This window comes from Oncorhynchus clarkii, unplaced genomic scaffold (genome assembly GCF_045791955.1).
Source record: "Oncorhynchus clarkii lewisi isolate Uvic-CL-2024 unplaced genomic scaffold, UVic_Ocla_1.0 unplaced_contig_9595_pilon_pilon, whole genome shotgun sequence".
NCBI classification, from domain to species: Eukaryota; Metazoa; Chordata; class Actinopteri; order Salmoniformes; family Salmonidae; genus Oncorhynchus; species Oncorhynchus clarkii.
In genome coordinates, this window is record NW_027257925.1 from 292378 (window position 1) to 314485 (window position 22108).

Here is a 22108-nt window from a genome sequence, read left to right on the forward strand (position 1 = left end):
GAGACTATCCTACCAACGGGACATTAAAAACTGTAAAATCTTATGTTTCATAGAGTTGTGGCTGAACGACGACATGGATAATATACAGTTGGCTGCGTTTTCTGTGCGTCGGCAGGACAGAACAGCTACGTCTGGTAATACAGTTGTATTAACAGCAATACTCCACTCATCATTTGCTTGTGAAGCTGATGACCACACTGTTTCTCCATTCATTAAGGGCTGTGCCTACTACTGGCCAACGTCAGTAAGGGCGCATAATATTTGCAATAGGATTGGGATGCATTCAGCACCTTGGCATGTTACTGTTATTGACTCTGTCTATTTGTCAATAACAGCTGTTGTGCGATGTCTAATATTAAGGAAGTCTCGAGGTATTGCTCGCCTGAGGGAAGTGTACCTCATGATAAGCTGTAGCCACACTATCTACCAAGAGAGTTTTCATCTATATTTTTCTGAGCCGTCTATTTACCACCACAAACCAATGTTGGCACTAAGAGCGCACTCAACGAGCTGTAGAAGGCCATAAGCAAACAAGAAAATGCTCATCCAGATCCGGTGCCCATAGTGGCCGGGGACTTTAATGCAGGCAAACTTGACCTCATTTCTACCAGCATGTCACATGTGCAACTAGAGGAAAAAAACCTCTAAACCAGCTTTATTCCACACACAGAGATGCATACAAAGCTCTCCCTCGCCCTCCATTTGGCAAATCTGACCATAATTCTACCCTCCAGATTCCTGCTTTCAAGCAAAAACTAAAGCAGGAAGTACCAGTGACTCGCTCAATACGGAAGTGGTCATATGATGTGGATGCTATGCTACAGGATTGTTTTGCTAGCACAGACTTGAATATGTTTCGGGATTCATCCAATGGCATTGAGGAGTATACCATCTCAGTCACCGGCTTCATCAATGAGTGCATCGATGACTTCGTCCCCACAGTGACCGTACGTACTTATCCCAACCAGAAGTCATGGATGACAAGCAACATCCGCATCGGGCTAAAGGCTAGAGCTTCCGCTTTCATGGAGCAGGACAGTAATCTGGACGCTTATAAGAAATCCCAAACTATCAAACAGGCAAAGCGTCAATACGTCAATACTAAGATTGAATCCTACTACACCGGCTCTGACGCTCGTCACATGTGGCAGGGCTTGCAAACTATTAAGGACTACAAAGGGAAACTCAGCCACGAGCTGCCCCGTGACGCAAGCCTACCAGACGAGCTAAAAGCCTTTCATGCTCGCTTCGAGGCAAGCAACACTGAAGCATGCATGAGAGTACCAGCTGTTCTGGACAACTGTGTGATCACGCAAGACCGTTAAACAACAGGTCAACATTCACAAGCCTCAGGGCCGGACGAATTACCAGGACGTGTACTCAGAGCATGCGCAGACCAACTGCCAAGTGTCTTCACTGACATTTTCAACCACTCCCTGACCGAGTCTGTAATACCTAATGTTTCAAGCAGACCACCATAGTCCCTGTGCCCAAGAGCACTAAGGTAACCTGTTTAAATGACTACGCCCGTAGCACTCACGTTGGTAGCCATGAAGCACTTTGAAAGCACTTTGACCTATGTGGGAAGGCTGTTCACTGACTACAGCTCAGCGTTCAACATCATAGTGCCCACAAAGCTCATCACTAAGCTAAGGACCCTTGGACTAAACACCTTAGACGGAAACTGGAGCCTGGACTTCCTCCCGGGCCACCCCCAGGTGGTAAGGGTAGGCAACAACACATCTGCCACGCTGATCTTTAACACGGGGGCCCCTCAGGAGTGCGTCCTTAGTCCAAATCAAATCAAATCAAATTTATTTATATAGCCCTTCGTACATCAGCTGATATCTCAAAGTGCTGTACAGAAACCCAGCCTAAAACCCCAAACAGCAAGCAATGCAGGTGTAGAAGCAGGTGTATAGTCCACTGCTATACTCCCTGTTCACCCACGACTGCGTGGCCAAGCATGACTCCAACGCCATCATTACGTTTGCTGACGACACAACATTGGTAGGCCTGATCATCTTCAACGATGAGACAGCCTATATGGAGAAGGTCAGAGACCTGGCAGTGTACTGCCCGGACAACAACCTCTCCCTCAATGTGAGCAAGACAAAGGATCTGATCGTGGACTACAGGAAATGGAGGGACGAACACACCCCCATTCACATCAATGGGGCTGTAGTGGAGCAGGTCGAGAGTTTCAAGTTCCTTGGTGTCCACATCTCCAACAAACTATCATGGTCCAAACACACCAAGACAGTTGTGAAGAGGGCATGACAACATATTTCCCCCCTAGGAGACTGAAAATATTTGGCATGGGTCCTCAGATCCTCAAGAAGATACAGCTGCACCATCAAGAGCATCCGGCCGTAAGGTGCTACAGAGGGTAGTGCGTACGGCCCAGTACATCACTGTGGCCAAGCTTTCCGTCATCCAGGACTTGTATACTAGGCATTGTCAGAGGAAGGCCCAAAAAAAATTCAAAAACCCCTGTCACCTAAGTCATAGATGGTTCTCTCTGCCACCGTGCTGCAAGCTATGCCTGAGTACCAAGTCTAGGTCTCCTTAACAGCTATCCCCAAGCCATTAGACTGCTGAACATCTAATCACCCCGACTATTCACATTGACACCCCCTTTGTCTTAACACTGCTGCTACTCGCTGTTTATTATCTATGCATAGTCACTTTACTCTGACCTACATGTACCAATTACCTCAACAAACCTGTACCCCCACACATTGACTCGGTACCGGTACCCCCTGTATATAGCCTCCACATTGACTCAGTACCGGTACCCCCTGTATATAGCCTCCACATTGACTCAATACCGGTACCCCCTGTATATAGCCTCCACATTGACTCGGTGCCGGGACCCCCTGTATATAGCCTCCACATTGACTCTGTACCGGTACCCCCTGTATATAGCCTCCATATTGACTCTGTACCGATACCCCCTGTATATAGCCTCCACATTGACTCTGTACCGGTACCCCCTGTATATAGCCTCCACATTGACTCTGTACCGGTACCCCCTGTATATAGCCTCCACATTGACTCTGTACCGGTACCCCCTGTATATAGCCTCCACATTGACTCAGTACCGGTACCCCCTGTATATAGCCTCCACATTGACTCAATACCGGTACCCCCTGTATATAGCCTCCACATTGACTCGGTGCCGGGACCCCCTGTATATAGCCTCCACATTGACTCTGTACCGGTACCCCCTGTATATAGCCTCCACATTGACTCTGTACCGGTACCCCCTGTATATAGCCTCCACATTGACTCTGTACCGATACCCCCTGTATATAGCCTCCACATTGACTCTGTACCGGTACCCCCTGTATATAGCCTCCACATTGACTCTGTACCGGTACCCCCTGTATATAGCCTCCACATTGACTCTGTACCGATACCCCCTGTATATAGCCTCCACATTGACTCTGTACCGGTACCCCCTGTATATAGCCTCCACATTGACTCTGTACCGATACCCCCTGTATATAGCCTCCACATTGACTCTGTACCGGTACCCCCTGTATATAGCCTCCACATTGACTCTGTACCGGTACCCCCTGTATATGGCCTCCACATTGACTCTGTACCGGTACTTCCTGTATATAGACTCCACATTGACTCTGTACCGGTACCCCCTGTATATAGCCTCCACATTGACTCTTTACCGGTACCCCCTGTATATGGCCTCCACATTGACTCTGTACCGGTACCCCTTGTATATAGCCTCCACATTGACCCTGTACCGGTACCCCCGCTGTATAGCCTCCACATTGACCCTGTACCGGTACCCCCTGTATATAGCCTCCACATTGACTCTGTACCGGTACCCCCTGTATATAGCCTCCACATTGACTCTGTACCGGTACTTCCTGTATATAGACTCTACATTGACTCTGTACCGGTACCCCCTGTATATAGCCTCCACATTGACTCTGTACCGGTACCCCCTGTATATGGCCTCCACATTGACTCTGTACCGGTACCCCCTGTATCTAGCCTCCACATTGACTTGGTACCAGTACCCCCTGTATACAGCCTCCACATTGGAACCTGACTGATACAGCTCATACAGAATGGAACCAGGCTGATACAGCCCATACAGAATGGAACCAGGCTGATACAGCCCATACAGCATGGGACCAGACTGATACAGCCCATACAGCATGGAACTAGACTGATACAGCCCATACAGCATGGACCAGACTGATACAACATGGAACCAGACTGATACAGCATGGAACTAGACTGATACAGTCCATACAGAATGGGACCAGAGTGATACAGCCCACACAGAATGGAACCAGACTGATACAGCCCATACAGCATGGAACCAGACTGATACACCATGGAACCAGACTGATATCAGCCCATACAGCATGGGACCAGACTGATACTGCCCATACAGCATGGAACCAGACTGATACAGCCCATACAGCACAGGACTAGACTGATACAGCCCATACAGCATGGAACCAGACTGATACAGTATGGGACCAGACTGATACAGCCCATACAGCATGGGACCAGACTGATACAGCCCATACAGCATGGAACCAGACTGATACAGCATGAAACCAGACTGATACAGCCCATACTGCATGGGACCAGACTGATACAGCCCATACAGCATGGGACCAGACTGATACAGCCCATACAGCATGGAACCAGACTGATACAGCATGGAACAAGACTGATATCAGCCCATACAGCATGGCACCAGACTGATACAGCCCATACAGCATGGAACAAGACTGATATCAGCCCATACAGCATGGCACCAGACTGATACAGCCCATACAGCATGGGACCAGACTGATACAGCATGGAACAAGACTGATATCAGCCCATACAGCATGGCACCAGACTGATACAGCCCATACAGCATGGGACCAGACTGATACAGCCCATACAGCATGGAACTAGACTGATACAGCATGGAACAAGACTGATATCAGCCCATACAGCATGGCACCAGACTGATACAGCCCATACAGCATGGAACAAGACTGATATCAGCCCATACAGCATGGCACCAGACTGATACAGCCCATACAGCATGGGACCAGACTGATACAGCATGGGACCAGACTGATACAGCATGGGACCAGACTGATACAGCCCATACAGTATGGGACCAGACTGATACAGCCCATACAGCATGGGACCAGACTGATACAGCCCATACAGCATGGGACCAGACTGATACAGCATGGGACCAGACTGATACAGAGCTTCTACTATTCTGAACTATATACAGTAGAATGCGTACATCAACTAAAGGCATAGACAGATGATTAGAACTCTTACCTGGTTCACTCTGGTATAAAACTCTATAGCCATCGACATTCCCTTTCGGCTCTTTCCAGGATACATGTAATTTGCTCGTACCCAGCACTTTAAAACGTAATCTTCTGGGAGCTGGAACTGAAACAGAACAACAATAGACCCATCATTAATACTGACTCATTCAGTTACAGTTTGAGTATTGATGATTAACATGTTGAATACAGACTTTGTCCCAAATAGCACCCTATTCTCTATTTGGTGCACTACTTTTGACCAGGGCCCATAGGACTCTGATTGAAGGTAGTGGACCACAGACGGAGTATGGTAAGATTTGGGAGGCAGATACAATCCCCAGCAGGTGTTAGTGCCACTACGGTACTACACATCAGCCAGGTTAATCACACAAAGACATTGAACAGACGTCCACAAAGACAACCCATTCTGGTATAACACAATAACATATTGAATAACATATTGTTGTAGAATAGCATATTGTTGTAGAATAGCATATTGTTGTAGAATAGCATATTGTTGTAGAATAGCATATTGCAAACCAAACCGTTATAGACAAAGAAGGTTCTTAAATGTCAGTCATATTGCCTTACTTTTTGAGACACCATTTTTAACTAGTAAGGATGGAGGGGGGAGGGAGGGGGGAGGGCATGTTTATAGCCTGAAATCCCAACTGATAAACTTTGTTTCATGTAAAATCATTGTGAAACAGAGCAAATCAGATGGGATTCCAGGCTAGCGTTTCTAAGTCGATGACGGCATCGACATTTCCTCTCAAAAAGACAGGTGCTGCAGACTGTTAAGAGTCAGTAAATGTTTGATCTCTCAGTTGATGGAGAATCAATCAGCTTCACCTGCCGTCCCGATGGAAAGAACAGTCAGTGGAAGACATTCTCTTAGGATTACGTTAGCGCAGCTAGGCTATAGCTAGATATTCACCTGCCGTCCCGATGGAAAGAACAGTCAGTGGAAGACATTCTCTTAGGATTACATTAGCGCAGCTAGGCTATAGCTGGATATGGATGCTATCTGCTGTTTCTATATGCAGGCTGCTATGAGGAAGAGAATGTGACTTTGTTTCTTTACATGAAGCTGCTCTTACTTTTTAGTACCATGTAACAGCATGGTGTTTCTTGTAGCCAATAAGAACAACCACATGTAAAGTGGTACTCTTTTTTTCTCCAGCTATGGACAGACGACGTTCCAGTAGTATGGTGAAATACTACCATCTGAGATTGGCGCAAAACTATTTGTAAGGTTGTTGCATAGCACTTTCACCATTTACTTGGTCTACATTCTATGTTAGTTGAACTACAAACTAGTCACCAGAACCACACTACTACATTGCCACCTTTTGAGTTGAGAAGACAATGAGAAGTTGAGAAGACAATGAGAAGTTGAGAAGACAATGAGAAGTTGAGAAGATGAGAATACAATGAGAAGATGAGAATACAATGAGAAGATGATAATACAAGGAGAAGATGATAATACAATGAGAAGTTGAGAAGACAAGGAGAAGTTTAGAAGACAATGAGAAGTTGAGAAGATGAGAATACAATGAGAAGATGAGAATACAATGAGAAGATGATAATACAAGGAGAAGATGATAATACAATGAGAAGATGATAAGACAATGAGAAGTTGAGAAGAGAAGGAGAAGTTTAGAAGACAATGAGAAGTTGAGAAGACACTGAGAAGTTGAGAAGACACTGAGAAGTTGAGAAGACACTGAGAAGTTGAGAAGACAATGAGAAGTTGAGAAGACAAGGCTCAATGCCCAGGCCAACAAACACAGTAGTGTTTGTTCCTCCTTGCAAGTAGAAGAATAGGTACCAATGTAATCTTTACATGCCTATAAATCTATGAATATACTACAGTATCTACCATATAGGGACTTGAAGCTGTTTATTAGGAAGGATATGGGCATGTAAAGTTATATACAATCTGGCACAAGCTTTAAATCAATGATGAAGGATAAAGGGAAACTCTTAGGTTAGAGAAATAAATATATATGATCACTAACCTGATAGGAACTCATCTGGGGGTTGTTTCTGTGTTCAGTAAATATCTCCTATAAACCTGATAGGAACTCATCTGGGGGTTGTTTCTGTGTTCAGTAAACATCTCCTATAAACCTGATAGGAACTCATCTGGGGGTTGTTTCTGTGTTCAGTAAATATCTCCTATAAACCTGATAGGAACTCATCTGGGGGTTGTTTCTGTGTTCAGTAAACATCTCCTATAAACCTGATAGGAACTCATCTGGGGGTTGTTTCTGTGTTCAGGAAATATCTCCTATAAACCTGATAGGAACTCATCTGGGGGTTGTTTCTGTGTTCAGTAAATATCTCCTATAAACCTGATAGGAACTCATCTGGGGGTTGTTTCTGTGTTCAGTAAATATCTCCTATAAACCTGATAGGATCTCATCTGGGGGTTGTTTCTGTGTTCAGTAAATATCTCCTATAAACCTGATAGGAACTCACCTGGGGGTTGTTTCTGTGTTCAGTAAATATCTCCTATAAACCTGATAGGAACTCATCTGGGGGTTGTTTCTGTGTTCAGTAAACATCTCCTATAAACCTGATAGGAACTCATCTGGGGGTTGTTTCTGTGTTCAGTAAATATCTCCTATAAACCTGATAGGAACTCATCTGGGGGTTGTTTCTGTGTTCAGTAAATATCTCCTATAAACCTGATAGGAACTCATCTGGGGGTTGTTTCTGTGTTCAGTAAATATCTCCTATAAACCTGATAGGATCTCATCTGGGGGTTGTTTCTGTGTTCAGTAAATATCTCCTATAAACCTGATAGGAACTAATCTGGGGGTTGTTTCTGTGTTCAGTAAATATCTCCTATAAACCTGATAGGAACTCATCTGGGGGTTGTTTCTGTGTTCAGTAAATATCTCCTATAAACCTGATAGGAACTCATCTGGGGGTTGTTTCTGTGTTCAGTAAATATCTCCTATAAACCTGATAGGAACTCACCTGGGGGTTGTTTCTGTGTTCAGTAAATATCTCCTATAAACCTGATAGGAACTCATCTGGGGGTTGTTTCTGTGTTCAGTAAATATCTCCTATTAACCTGATAGGAACTCATCTGGGGGTTGTTTCTGTGTTCAGTAAATATCTCCTATAAACCTGATAGGAACTCATCTGGGGGTTGTTTCTGTGTTCAGTAAACATCTCCTATAAACCTGATAGGAACTCATCTGGGGGTTGTTTCTGTGTTCAGTAAATATCTCCTATAAACCTGATAGGAACTCATCTGGGGGTTGTTTCTGTGTTCAGTAAATATCTCCTATAAACCTGATAGGAACTCATCTGGGGGTTGTTTCTGTGTTGAGTAAATATCTCCTATAAACCTGATAGGAACTCATCTGGGGGTTGTTTCTGTGTTCAGTAAATATCTCCTATAAACCTGATAGGAACTCATCTAGGGGTTGTTTCTGTGTTGAGTAAATATCTCCTATAAACCTGATAGGAACTCATCTGGGGGTGGTTTCTGTGTTCAGTAAATATCTCCTATAAACCTGATAGGAACTCATCTGGGGGTTGTTTCTGTGTTCAGTAAACATCTCCTATAAACCTGATAGGAACTCATCTGCGGGTTGTTTCTGTGTTGAGTAAATATCTCCTATAAACCTGATAGAAACTCATCTGGGGGTTGTTTCTGTGTTGAGTAAATATCTCCTATAAACCTGATAGGAACTCATCTGGGGGTTGTTTCTGTGTTCAGTAAATATCTCCTATAAACCTGATAGGATCTCATCTGGGGGTTGTTTCTGTGTTCAGTAAATATCTCCTATAAACCTGATAGGAACTAATCTGGGGGTTGTTTCTGTGTTCAGTAAATATCTCCTATAAACCTGATAGGAACTCATCTGGGGGTTGTTTCTGTGTTCAGTAAATATCTCCTATAAACCTGATAGGAACTCATCTGGGGGTTGTTTCTGTGTTCAGTAAACATCTCCTATAAACCTGATAGGAACTCATCTGGGGGTTGTTTCTGTGTTCAGTAAACATCTCCTATAAACCTGATAGGAACTCATCTGGGGGTTGTTTCTGTGTTCAGTAAATATCTCCTATAAACCTGATAGGAACTCACCTGGGGGTTGTTTCTGTGTTCAGTAAATATCTCCTATAAACCTGATAGGAACTCATCTGGGGGTTGTTTCTGTGTTCAGTAAATATCTCCTATAAACCTGATAGGAACTCATCTGGGGGTTGTTTCTGTGTTCAGTAAATATCTCCTATAAACCTGATAGGATCTCATCTGGGGGTTGTTTCTGTGTTCAGTAAATATCTCCTATAAACCTGATAGGAACTAATCTGGGGGTTGTTTCTGTGTTCAGTAAATATCTCCTATAAACCTGATAGGAACTCATCTGGGGGTTGTTTCTGTGTTCAGTAAATATCTCCTATAAACCTGATAGGAACTCATCTGGGGGTTGTTTCTGTGTTCAGTAAATATCTCCTATAAACCTGATAGGAACTCACCTGGGGGTTGTTTCTGTGTTCAGTAAATATCTCCTATAAACCTGATAGGAACTCATCTGGGGGTTGTTTCTGTGTTCAGTAAATATCTCCTATTAACCTGATAGGAACTCATCTGGGGGTTGTTTCTGTGTTCAGTAAATATCTCCTATAAACCTGATAGGAACTCATCTGGGGGTTGTTTCTGTGTTCAGTAAACATCTCCTATAAACCTGATAGGAACTCATCTGGGGGTTGTTTCTGTGTTCAGTAAATATCTCCTATAAACCTGATAGGAACTCATCTGGGGGTTGTTTCTGTGTTCAGTAAATATCTCCTATAAACCTGATAGGAACTCATCTGGGGGTTGTTTCTGTGTTGAGTAAATATCTCCTATAAACCTGATAGGAACTCATCTGGGGGTTGTTTCTGTGTTCAGTAAATATCTCCTATAAACCTGATAGGAACTCATCTAGGGGTTGTTTCTGTGTTGAGTAAATATCTCCTATAAACCTGATAGGAACTCATCTGGGGGTGGTTTCTGTGTTCAGTAAATATCTCCTATAAACCTGATAGGAACTCATCTGGGGGTTGTTTCTGTGTTCAGTAAACATCTCCTATAAACCTGATAGGAACTCATCTGCGGGTTGTTTCTGTGTTGAGTAAATATCTCCTATAAACCTGATAGAAACTCATCTGGGGGTTGTTTCTGTGTTGAGTAAATATCTCCTATAAACCTGATAGGAACTCATCTGGGGGTTGTTTCTGTGTTCAGTAAATATCTCCTATAAACCTGATAGGATCTCATCTGGGGGTTGTTTCTGTGTTCAGTAAATATCTCCTATAAACCTGATAGGAACTAATCTGGGGGTTGTTTCTGTGTTCAGTAAATATCTCCTATAAACCTGATAGGAACTCATCTGGGGGTTGTTTCTGTGTTCAGTAAATATCTCCTATAAACCTGATAGGAACTCATCTGGGGGTTGTTTCTGTGTTCAGTAAACATCTCCTATAAACCTGATAGGAACTCATCTGGGGGTTGTTTCTGTGTTCAGTAAACATCTCCTATAAACCTGATAGGAACTCATCTGGGGGTTGTTTCTGTGTTCAGTAAATATCTCCTATAAACCTGATAGGAACTCACCTGGGGGTTGTTTCTGTGTTCAGTAAATATCTCCTATAAACCTGATAGGAACTCATCTGGGGGTTGTTTCTGTGTTCAGTAAACATCTCCTATAAACCTGATAGGAACTCATCTGGGGGTTGTTTCTGTGTTCAGTAAATATCTCCTATAAACCTGATAGGAACTCATCTGGGGGTTGTTTCTGTGTTCAGTAAATATCTCCTATAAACCTGATAGGAACTCATCTGGGGGTTGTTTCTGTGTTCAGTAAATATCTCCTATAAACCTGATAGGATCTCATCTGGGGGTTGTTTCTGTGTTCAGTAAATATCTCCTATAAACCTGATAGGAACTCATCTGGGGGTTGTTTCTGTGTTCAGTAAATATCTCCTATAAACCTGATAGGAACTCATCTGGGGGTTGTTTCTGTGTTCAGTAAATATCTCCTATAAACCTGATAAGAACTCATCTGGGGGTTGTTTCTGTGTTCAGTAAATATCTCCTATAAACCTGATAGGAACTCACCTGGGGGTTGTTTCTGTGTTCAGTAAATATCTCCTATAAACCTGATAGGAACTCATCTGGGGGTTGTTTCTGTGTTCAGTAAATATCTCCTATTAACCTGATAGGAACTCATCTGGGGGTTGTTTCTGTGTTCAGTAAATATCTCCTATAAACCTGATAGGAACTCATCTGGGGGTTGTTTCTGTGTTCAGTAAATATCTCCTATAAACCTGATAGGAACTCATCTGGGGGTTGTTTCTGTGTTCAGTAAATATCTCCTAGAAACCTGATAGGAACTCATCTGGGGGTTGTTTCTGTGTTCAGTAAACATCTCCTATAAACCTGATAGGAACTCATCTGGGGGTTGTTTCTGTGTTCAGTGTATTCAGACCACTTGACTCTTTTCCATGTTTTGTTACGTTACAACTTTACTCTAAAATGGACAACATATTTTTTGTTTCCTCATCAATCTACACACAAAACCGCATAATGACAAAGCGAAAACAGGTTTTTAGAATTGTTTGCAAATGTATACATAAAAAAATGATAATAGGGCCTCCCGGGTGGCGCAGTGGTCTAAGGTACTGCATCACTAGCTGTGCCACCAGAGATTCTGTGTTCGAGTCCAGGCACTGTCACAGCCGGCCGCGACCGGGAGGCCCATGGGGTGGCGCACAATTGGCCCAGCTTCATCCGGATTAGGGTTTGGCCGGCAGGGATGTCCTTGTCTCACCGCGCACTAGCGTCATCTGTAGCGGGCCGGGCACAGTGCACGCTGACTAGGTCGACAGGTGTACGGTGTTTCCTTTTATCTAACCGTGTGTATAAACAGGTTTGTAATGAATAGAGACATTTGGTGACACCTTAAACAGTTATGGCTGGATACTAGATGTGAATATAATGTGAGGTATTTAAACCCACCTGGGAAACAGAAAAGACAATTAAATAATGACTGGATACTAGATGTGAATTTAATGTGAGGTATTTAAAACCACCTGAGAAACAGAAAAGACAATTAAATAATGACTGGATACTAGATGTGAATATAATGTTAGGTATTTAAACCACCTGGGAAACAGAAAAGACAATTAAATAATGACTGGATACTAGATGTGAATATAATGTGAGGTATTTAACACCAACTGCCTTGCCAGAAGTAGCTACAAATTCACAAATTGCCATCTTTAAGTACTTTCCATTTGTAGTGTCTGACTCACTGCACATGAATTGAGTTGACGGAGGACAGGATGTTTATTAGTCCAGATAGACATTAGTCTTCTGCTTTTGTCAACCCGTTGATATACACACGTAACGTCGGAGAGGCTGAAGCAGGGGTTATGTTCCTGTCAAGGGAACATCGACAGTATGTGGCACCTGAGATATTGATGCCAGCAACCCTCTGGTAGATCACCCCCCCCCCCCTCGAGAGTATGGGAGCATCTGTCAGCCTGACTCAGCTGTACATGAGATCTGAATAATGTATAGGAACACATACATCCATTTTCTCTGTGTGAGGACGAGGGTGTGGAGGATTCCGAGAGGAACAATGGAACACTATTGTGAGTCGAGGATTCCACAGATGAACACAGTAGCTGTGAGAGGGATTCCTTCATGATGTGATGCATTTCATTACTCCACCCGTGGCTATCAGCATGTCATTATTCCACCCGTGGCTATCAGTATGTCATTATTCACCCTTGGTTATCAGCATGTCATTATTCACCCTTGGCTATCATCATGTCATTATTCACCCTTGGCTATCATCATGTCATTATTCACCCTTGGCTATCAGCATGTCATTATTCACCCTTGGCTATCATCATGTCATTATTCACCCTTGGCTATCAGCATGTCATTATTCACCCTTGGCTATCAGCATGTCATTATTCACCCTTGGCTATCAGCATGTCATTACTCACCCTTGGCTATCAGCAGGTCATTATTCACCCTTGGCTATCAGCATGTCATTACTCACCCTTGGCTATCAGCAGGTCATTATTCACCCTTGGCTATCAGCAGGTCATTATTCACCCTTGGCTATCAGCATGTCATTACTCACCCTTGGCTATCAGCAGGTCATTATTCACCCTTGGCTATCAGCAGGTCATTATTCACCCTTGGCTATCAGCAGGTCATTATTCACCCTTGGCTATCAGCATGTCATTATTCACCCTTGGCTATCAGCATGTCATTACTCACCCTTGGCTATCAGCAGGTCATTATTCACCCTTGGCTATCAGCAGGTCATTATTCCACTCTTGGCTATCAGCATGTCATTATTCACCCTTGGCTATCAGCATGTCATTATTCACCCTTGGCTATCAGCATGTCATTACTCACCCTTGGCTATCAGCAGGTCATTATTCCACTCTTGGCTATCAGCATGTCATTACTCCACCTGTTCCCAACCATTCTCTCACTTCTCAATGATTAAACACAAAGTGACTCCATGACAGTTACATTACAATATACATTAGAACAGACAACACTACAAAAACAAGCAGCCCTTTCAAGTGGTTTTATCTCTCCTCTCCTCTCATCCCTCTAATCTCTCTCTCCTCCTCATCCCTCTCATCCCTCTCTCCTCTCATCCCTCTCTCCTCTCATCTCTCCTCTCATCCCTCTCTCCTCTCCTCCCTCTCCTCTCATCCCTCTCCTCATCCCTCTCCTCTCATCCCTCTCCTCTCATCCCTCTCCTCTCATCCCTCTCTCCTCTCCTCCCTCTCTCCTCTCATCCCTCTCCTCTCATCCCTCTCTCCTCTCATCCCTCTCTCCTCTCATCCCTCTCTCCTCTCCTCCCTCTCTCCTCTCATCCCTCTCCTCTCCTCCATGTGAGGAGTCTTCTGTTGTGGCAGATAGCACTTACCCCTGAATCCTCTGAGCCCTTTACCTGTCTGTATGTATGTCTGTCCGTATGTCTTCCCTCTCTCGGCACGCCGCTCACCTACCTGACTAAGGCCTAGCTTCATCTTTTTGGAACATTTATCTGTTACCAGCGTGGTGCGTAAATCCCTGCTGAGGGTATTTAAATGTTAAGACTCTGTTCTGCTAGTCCTCCATCACACCATGTGGAGAATGAGGCTGCAATATACATTACGTTCAGGCGAAGTTGGTTAAGAGCACTGTCATGTTAAATACCACAAACGTGGGGATTAGAGAAGAGACATTGACCAAGAGTTCTTTGGATAATGTGAATTAGGTTTACATAGAATGTCAATATGTTCCTCGTTCTACTCATCCAGGCCTAAATGAAACCCCTGACATGGATTTAAAATGAACATGAACACAGTAGCATTAACAACACAGGCAGTTATGACCACTCTACACTCTACATTCCTAGAAAAAAAGGTGCTATCTAGAACCTTGAAAGGGTTCTTTGCCTCCCGGGTGGCGCAGTGGTCTAGGGCACTGCATCGCAGCGCTACTAGCTGTGCCACCAGAGACTCTGGGTTCGAGCCCAGGCTCTGTCGCAGCCGGCCGCGACCGGGAGGCCTAGCGTCGTCCGGGTTAGGGAGGGTTTGGCCGGTAGGGAAATCCTTGTCTCATCGTGCACCAGCAACTCCTGTGGCGGGCCGGGCGCAGTGCGTCGGAGGAAACACCGTGCACCTGGCAACCTGGTTAGCGTTAACCAGGTTGCCAGGTGCACGGTGTTTCCTCCGACACATTGGTGCGGCTGGCTTCCGGGTTGGATGCGCGCTGTGCGGCTTGGTTGGGTTGTGTTTCGGGGGACACATGGCTTTCGACCTTTGTCTCTCCCGAGCCCGTACGGGAGTTGTAGCGATGAGACAAGATAGTAGCTACTAAACAATTGGATACCACGAAAAGGGGGAGAAAAAAAAAGGGTTCTACATGGAACCTCAAAAGTTTTACCTAGAATCAAAAGGGTTCTCCTATGGGGACAGCCGAAGAACCCCTTTTCTCCCCAATTTCGTGGTATCCAATTGTTTAGTGCTTCTACACCTGCATTGCTTGCTGTTTGGGATTTTAGGCTGGGTTTCTGTACAGCACTTTGAGATATCAGCTGATGTACGAAGGGCTATATATAAAATACATTTGATTTGATTTGATTTAGAAGCTACTATCTTGTCTCAAAAAAACAAAAGGGTTCTACCTGGAACCCAAAAGGGTTCTACCTGGAACCCAAACGGGTTCTACCTGGAACCCAAACGGGTTCTACCTGGAACCCAAAAGGGTTCTACCTGGAACCCAAAAGGGTTCTCCTATGGGGACAGGAGAAGAACCCTTTTGAAACCTCTCGTTGTAAGCGTGTACTCAACTGTTGCAGGTAAATGAAAACACAACCATCTGTTTGGGTTTTATTGAACTGTTTTTCTGACACTCTCATCAGAATCTCTCCCTACACATACAAATTCACCAATCTAGATTTTAACACGCTCAAATGAAACACCTTGTTTTTTTCCTAATTGGGTAACTAAAAGCTAATCTGATGCCATTTGGAGTAGAGCACGGAGCTGACCCATACAGACAGACATGGAATCAATAGAGAATCATTAGCGAAGGACTCTGTCATATGAAACAGCATGTCACTGACCCCAGAGCCTGACCAGACAACACACTGTGGTGCCCAGAGACAGATAGAGATTCTCTGTTACAGGTTGTAGCAGCTAGTTGTGTCCAGTGTCCAGTGTCCAGTGTCCACTACAATAGACAGTGGTGACTGGGGGTTGAAATAACCTAAAATCACTTCTTTTTTTAAAACAAATGGAACTCCCAGTGTATTATATATACAGGAAATGGTAAGTGGCCTAGCTTGACCCGAGCAGAGAGCCGTGGGGGAAAGACGTGCAGACCAGATAAATATTATATATACACCCTCCACAGACAGGAGTCAGTAGCCGTGGGGGAGAGACGTGCAGACCAGATATACATTATATATACACCCTCCACAGACAGGAGTCAGTAGCCGTGGGGGAGAGACGTGCAGACCAGATATACATTATATATACACCCTCCACAGACAGGAGTCAGAAATCCCCCTCTTCACACCAGATCTGGGTTCAAATAGTATTTGTTAATGGTTTGATTGAGCCTGCCTGGACTGCCAGATGGACAGGGATGACACTGTCGGGAGTTGGGACTATCCCATTGGTTCCACTGCGCCAGGCAAGCTTATCTGAACTTTCCAAGTATTTGAAAAGAAAACAAATACTAATCGAACCCAGGTCAGCTCCACACCAGTCCACAGAACCTCCACTCCCACACCAGATGAACCCAGGCCTGCTCCACACCAGTCCATAGAGCCTCCACTCGCACACCAGATGAACCCAGGCCTGCTCCACACCAGTCCACAGAGCCTCCACTCCCACACCAGATGAACCCAGGTCAGCTCCACACCAGTCCACAGTGCCTCCACTCCCACACCAGATGCTTTACTCTACCGAATGGCACCTTATTCCCTATATAGTGCACTACTTTAGACCAGAGCCCTATGGAACCCTATTCCCTATATAGTGCACTACTTTTAACCAGAGCCCTATGGAACCCTATTCCCTATGTAGTGCACTACTTTTGACCAGAGCCCTATGGCACCCTATTCCCTATGTAGTGCACTACTTTTGACCAGAGCCCTATGAGCCCTATGGGTCCTGGTTAAAAGTAGTGCACTACATAGGGAATAGGGTGTCATTTGGGATCTTTTCACTCCAAGGCCTGGATGGAATGCTGAGCTGAGCTGCGTCCAAGCAGCACACAGACAGGCCAATTAAATGTTGATGTGTCCCTGGAGGACGTTATCATATGATCCCCCCCCCCCCCTCAGATAGGATCCTGAATGTTTTCTCCCTTTCCAATCCGCTCACAGCAGACCTGGGTTCACATACTATTCAACATCTTTCAACTATTTTGGGGGGGGGGGGGTTGACTGAGTCTGCCTAGAGTGCCAGATGGGTTTGAGGGTTTGCCATTTTGAGATTATTCTATTGCCCAATTAAACCAGGCAGGCTCAATCAAGCACAGATAAAACAAGTATTTGAAATAATTGTGAATAGAATTTAAACCCAGTTTGTCTCTAAGACCAGAGCAGACGAGACCAGACCAAACGAGACCCCCTCCACAGGGTTTTTCCATTGACCACAGGTGAAGGTTGTTGCATGATAGACGACTGATTAAACAATCATCTTGGGGACATCAAGTCGGCAGCCCAGCTAAGCATGATAGCAATCAGATGTGCTTCTGTGACTGGGCCTTTATATCTCATTATAAGGCTCGGGTTTATGCTCCATGTAAAAATGTATATGATTACACCCAAATAATATTCTTTACAAAAAAAAAAGCATGACAAACACAAAACAAGAATGAAATTGTATTATTTGAATGTAAAACAAAGACTTGGTGTGGGGGTGAAAATGTCACGTCCACGTACAGTTAGAGACGGAATGAAATGGGACCAAATCTGCACATCAAAAGAGGAACTGACAGAGGAGACGACCAACGGAAGCATTTGGTAATCATCCAGTCACAGTGTAGCCCTTACCTTGACCCTGGGCAGGGGCTGGGAAATGTACAGCCAACACCAGGAAGAGCAGAGGACACCACGTCCTTATTGGGAGTCCTACAATCAGCATCCTTACAACTGTGATGCTCCTTCTGCACCTAGCAGGGAGAGGAAGAAAAATACAGACTATTTAACACTGCCTGACTGCCACAGCTGTGGGCTTTGGAGAGCGCTAGAAAGAGGTTTTAGGAATAGTGATGAGAGAGAGAGAGAGAGAGAGAGAGAGAGAGAGAGAGGGAGAGAGAGAGAGAGAGAGAGAGGACAGAGGGACACATAATGAGAGAGAGAGAGAGAGAGAGAGAGAGAGAGAGAGAGAGAGAGAGAGTATGAGAGTGAGTGTTTACTTGCTTTGGCAATGGTAACATATGTTTCCCATGCCAATAAAGCCCCTTAAATTAGCATCCTTACAACTGTGATGCTCCTTCTGCACCTAGCGGGGAGAGGAAGAAAAATACAGACTATTTAACACTGCCTGACTGCCACAGCTGTGGGCTTTGGAGAGCGCTAGAAAGAGGTTTTAGGAATAGTGATGAGAGAGAGAGAGAGACTACCAGAACCCACTGGATTCTCCAATTACCTTGAAAGAGTTACAGGACAAAATAAAAACTCTCCAACCCAAAAAGGCTTGTGGTGTTGATGGTATCCTTAATGAAATGATCAAATATACAGACAACAAATTCCAATTGGCTATTCTAAAACTCTTTAACATCATCCTTAGCTCTGGCATCTTCCCCAATATTTGGAGCCAAGGACTGATCACCCCAATCCACAAAAGTGGAGACAAATTTGACCCCAACAACTACCGTGGAATATGCGTCAACAGTAACCTTGGGAAAATCCTCTGCATTATCATTAACAGCAGACTCGTACATTTCCTCAATGAAAACAATGTACTGAGCAAATGTCAAATTTGCTTTTTACCAAATTACCGTACAACAGACCATGTATTCACCCTGCACACCCTAATTGACAACCAAACAAACCAAAACAAAGGCAAAGTCTTCTCATGCTTTGTTGATTTCAAAAAAACCTTCGACTCAATTTGGCATGAGGGTCTGCTATACAAATTGATTGAAAGTGGTGTTGGGGGTAAAACATACGACATTATAAAATCCATGTACACAAACAACAAGTGTGCGGTTAAAATTGGCAAAAAACACACACATTTCTTCACACAGGGTCGTGGGGTGAGACAGGGATGCAGCTTAAGCCCCACCCTCTCCAACATATATATCAACGAAGTCAAATGTCTACTGTTTGCTGATGATCTGGTGCTTCTGTCACCAACCAAGGAGGGCCTACAGCAGCACCTAGATCTTCTGCACAGATTCTGTCAGACCTGGGCCCTGACAGTAAATCTCAGTAAGACCAAAATAATGGTGTTCCAAAAAAGGTCCAGTCGCCAGGACCACAAATACAAATTCCATCTAGATACTGTTGCCCTAGAGCACGCAAAAAACTATACATACCTTGGCCTAAACATCAGCACCACAGGTAACTTCCACAAAGCTGTGAACGATCTGAGAGACAAGGCAAGAAGGGCATTCTATGCCATCAAAAGGAACATCAATTTCAACATACCAATTAGGATCTGGCTAAAAATACTTGAATCAGTCCTAGAGCCCATTGCCCTTTATGGTTGTGAGGTCTGGGGTCCGCTCACCAACCAAGACTTCACAAAATGGGACAAACACCAAATTGAGACTCTGCATGCAGAATTCTGCAAAAATATCCTCCGTGTACAACATAGAACACCAAATAATGTATGCAGAGCAGAATTAGGCCGATACCCACTAATTATCAAAATCCAGAAAAGAGCCGTTAAATTTTACAACCACCTAAAATGAAGCGATTCCCAAACCTTCCATAACAAAGCCATCACCTACAGAGAGATGAACCTGGAGAAGAGTCCCCTAAGCAAGCTGGTCCTGGGGCTCTGTTCACAAACACACCCCACAGAGCCCCAGGACAGGAGCACAATTAGACCCAACCAAATCATGAGAAAACAAAAAGATAATTACTTGACACATTGGAAAGAATTAACAAAAAAAACAGAGCAAACTAGAATGCTATTTGGCCCTAAACAGAGAGTACACAGTGGCAGAATACCTGACCACTGTGACTGATCCTAAACAGAGAGTACACAGTGGCAGAATACCTGACCACTGTGACTGACCCTAAACAGAGAGTACACAGTGGCAGAATACCTGACCACTGTGACTGACCCTAAACAGAGAGTACACAGCGGCAGAATACCTGACCACTGTGACTGATCCTAAACAGAGAGTACACAGTGGCAGAATACCTGACCACTGTGACTGACCCTAAACAGAGAGTACACAGTGGCAGAATACCTGACCACTGTGACTGATCCTAAACAGAGAGTACACAGTGGCAGAATACCTGACCACTGTGACTGACCCTAAACAGAGAGTACACAGCGGCAGAATACCTGACCACTGTGACTGATCCTAAACAGAGAGTACACAGCGGCAGAATACCTGACCACTGTGACTGATCCTAAACAGAGAGTACACAGTGGCAGAATACCTGACCACTGTGACTGACCCTAAACAGAGAGTACACAGTGGCAGAATACCTGACCACTGTGACTGATCCTAAACAGAGAGTACACAGTGGCAGAATACCTGACCACTGTGACTGACCCTAAACAGAGAGTACACAGCGGCAGAATACCTGACCACTGTGACTGATCCTAAACAGAGAGTACACAGTGGCAGAATACCTGACCACTGTGACTGACCCTAAACAGAGAGTACACAGTGGCAGAATACCTGACCACTGTGACTGACCCTAAACAGAGAGTACACAGTGGCAGAATACCTGACCACTGTGACTGACCCTAAACAGAGAGTACACAGCGGCAGAATACCTGACCACTGTGACTGACCCAGAATTAAGGAAAGCTTTGACTATGTACAGACTCAGTGAGCATAGCATTGCTATTGAAACAGGCCGTCGTAGGCAGACCTGGCTCTCAAGAGAAGACAGGCTATGTGCACACTGCCCACAAAATGAGGTGGAAACTGAGCTGCACTTCCTAACCTCCTGCCCAATGTATGACCATATTAGAGAGGCATATTTCCCTCAGATTACACAGATTCACAAAGAATTCGAAAACAAATCCAATTTTGATAAACTCCCATATCTACTGGGTGAAATTCCACAGTGTGCCATCACAGCAGCAAGATTTGTGACCTGTTGCCACAAGAAAAGGGCAACCAGTGAAGAACAAACACCATTGTAAATACAACCCATATTTATGCTTATTTATTTTCCCTTGTGTACTTTAAACATTTGTACATTGTTACAACACTGTATATATATATATAATATGACATTTGTAATGTCTTTATTGTTTTGAAACTTCTGTATGTGTAAGGTTTACTGTTAATTGTTATTGTTTGTTTCACTTTTGTATATTATCTACCTCACTTGCTTTGGCAATGTTAATACATGTTTCCCATGCCAATAAAGCCCCTTTAACTGAATTGAATTGAGAGAGAGGGAACACAGAATGAGAGAGAGAGAGAGAGAGAGAGAGAGGACACATAATGAGAGAGAGAGAGAGAGAGAGAGAGAGAGAGAGAGAGAGAGAGAGAGAGAGAGAGAGAGAGAGAAAGAGAGAGGACAGAGGGACACAGAATGCGAGAGAGAGCGAGAGAGAGCAAGAGAGAGAGAGAGTGAGAGTGAAAGAGAGAGAGAGCGCGAGAGAGAGTATGAGAGTGAGTGTTTACTTGCTTTGGCAATGGTAACATATGTTTCCCATGCCAATAAAGCCCCTTAAATTGAAAATGTAAATTGAGAGAGAGAGAGAGAGAGACCAGCATTGAGTAGTAACAGACGTCCATAGCTATCGGGCTTTTTCAGTGTCGAGGCCCAGCCAGTCTCAAGTGGGAGCAGGCAGAAGGGAGTGAGGGGAAAAGGGGGAAGATGAGAGTCACTTTCAGAATGGGAAGTTGGAAACAGAACAGTAGAGGACTTTGTTACATTTTGACGGACAGGCACGAGAGAACATTTCCTGAGTGCCATTGTTGACATTGAGAACAAGCAGAGCTCAACTTGTCTGTCACTCATCATTAAGGCTTTGACTAGACAGGCAGATTGTAACAGCAGCACAGGAATGGAGGAAGCTAGTACAATACT

The 22108-nt window shown here is 44.4% G+C and overlaps 1 protein-coding gene across 1 annotated transcript in view; it reads right to left on the bottom strand.

Moving 5' to 3' along the window:
• The window catches only part of LOC139393661 (collagen alpha-1(XIV) chain-like), a 243447-nt gene that overhangs the window by 219953 nt on the left and 1386 nt on the right, over positions 1-22108 (bottom strand). The window contains exons 2-3 of the mRNA XM_071142003.1: positions 17921-18039; positions 5332-5448 (exon numbers count right to left, since the gene is read on the bottom strand). Of these exons, the coding sequence (XP_070998104.1) occupies positions 5332-5448; positions 17921-18011 (208 nt within the window). The 5' untranslated portion in view covers positions 18012-18039. The remainder of the gene's footprint in view (positions 1-5331; positions 5449-17920; positions 18040-22108) is intronic.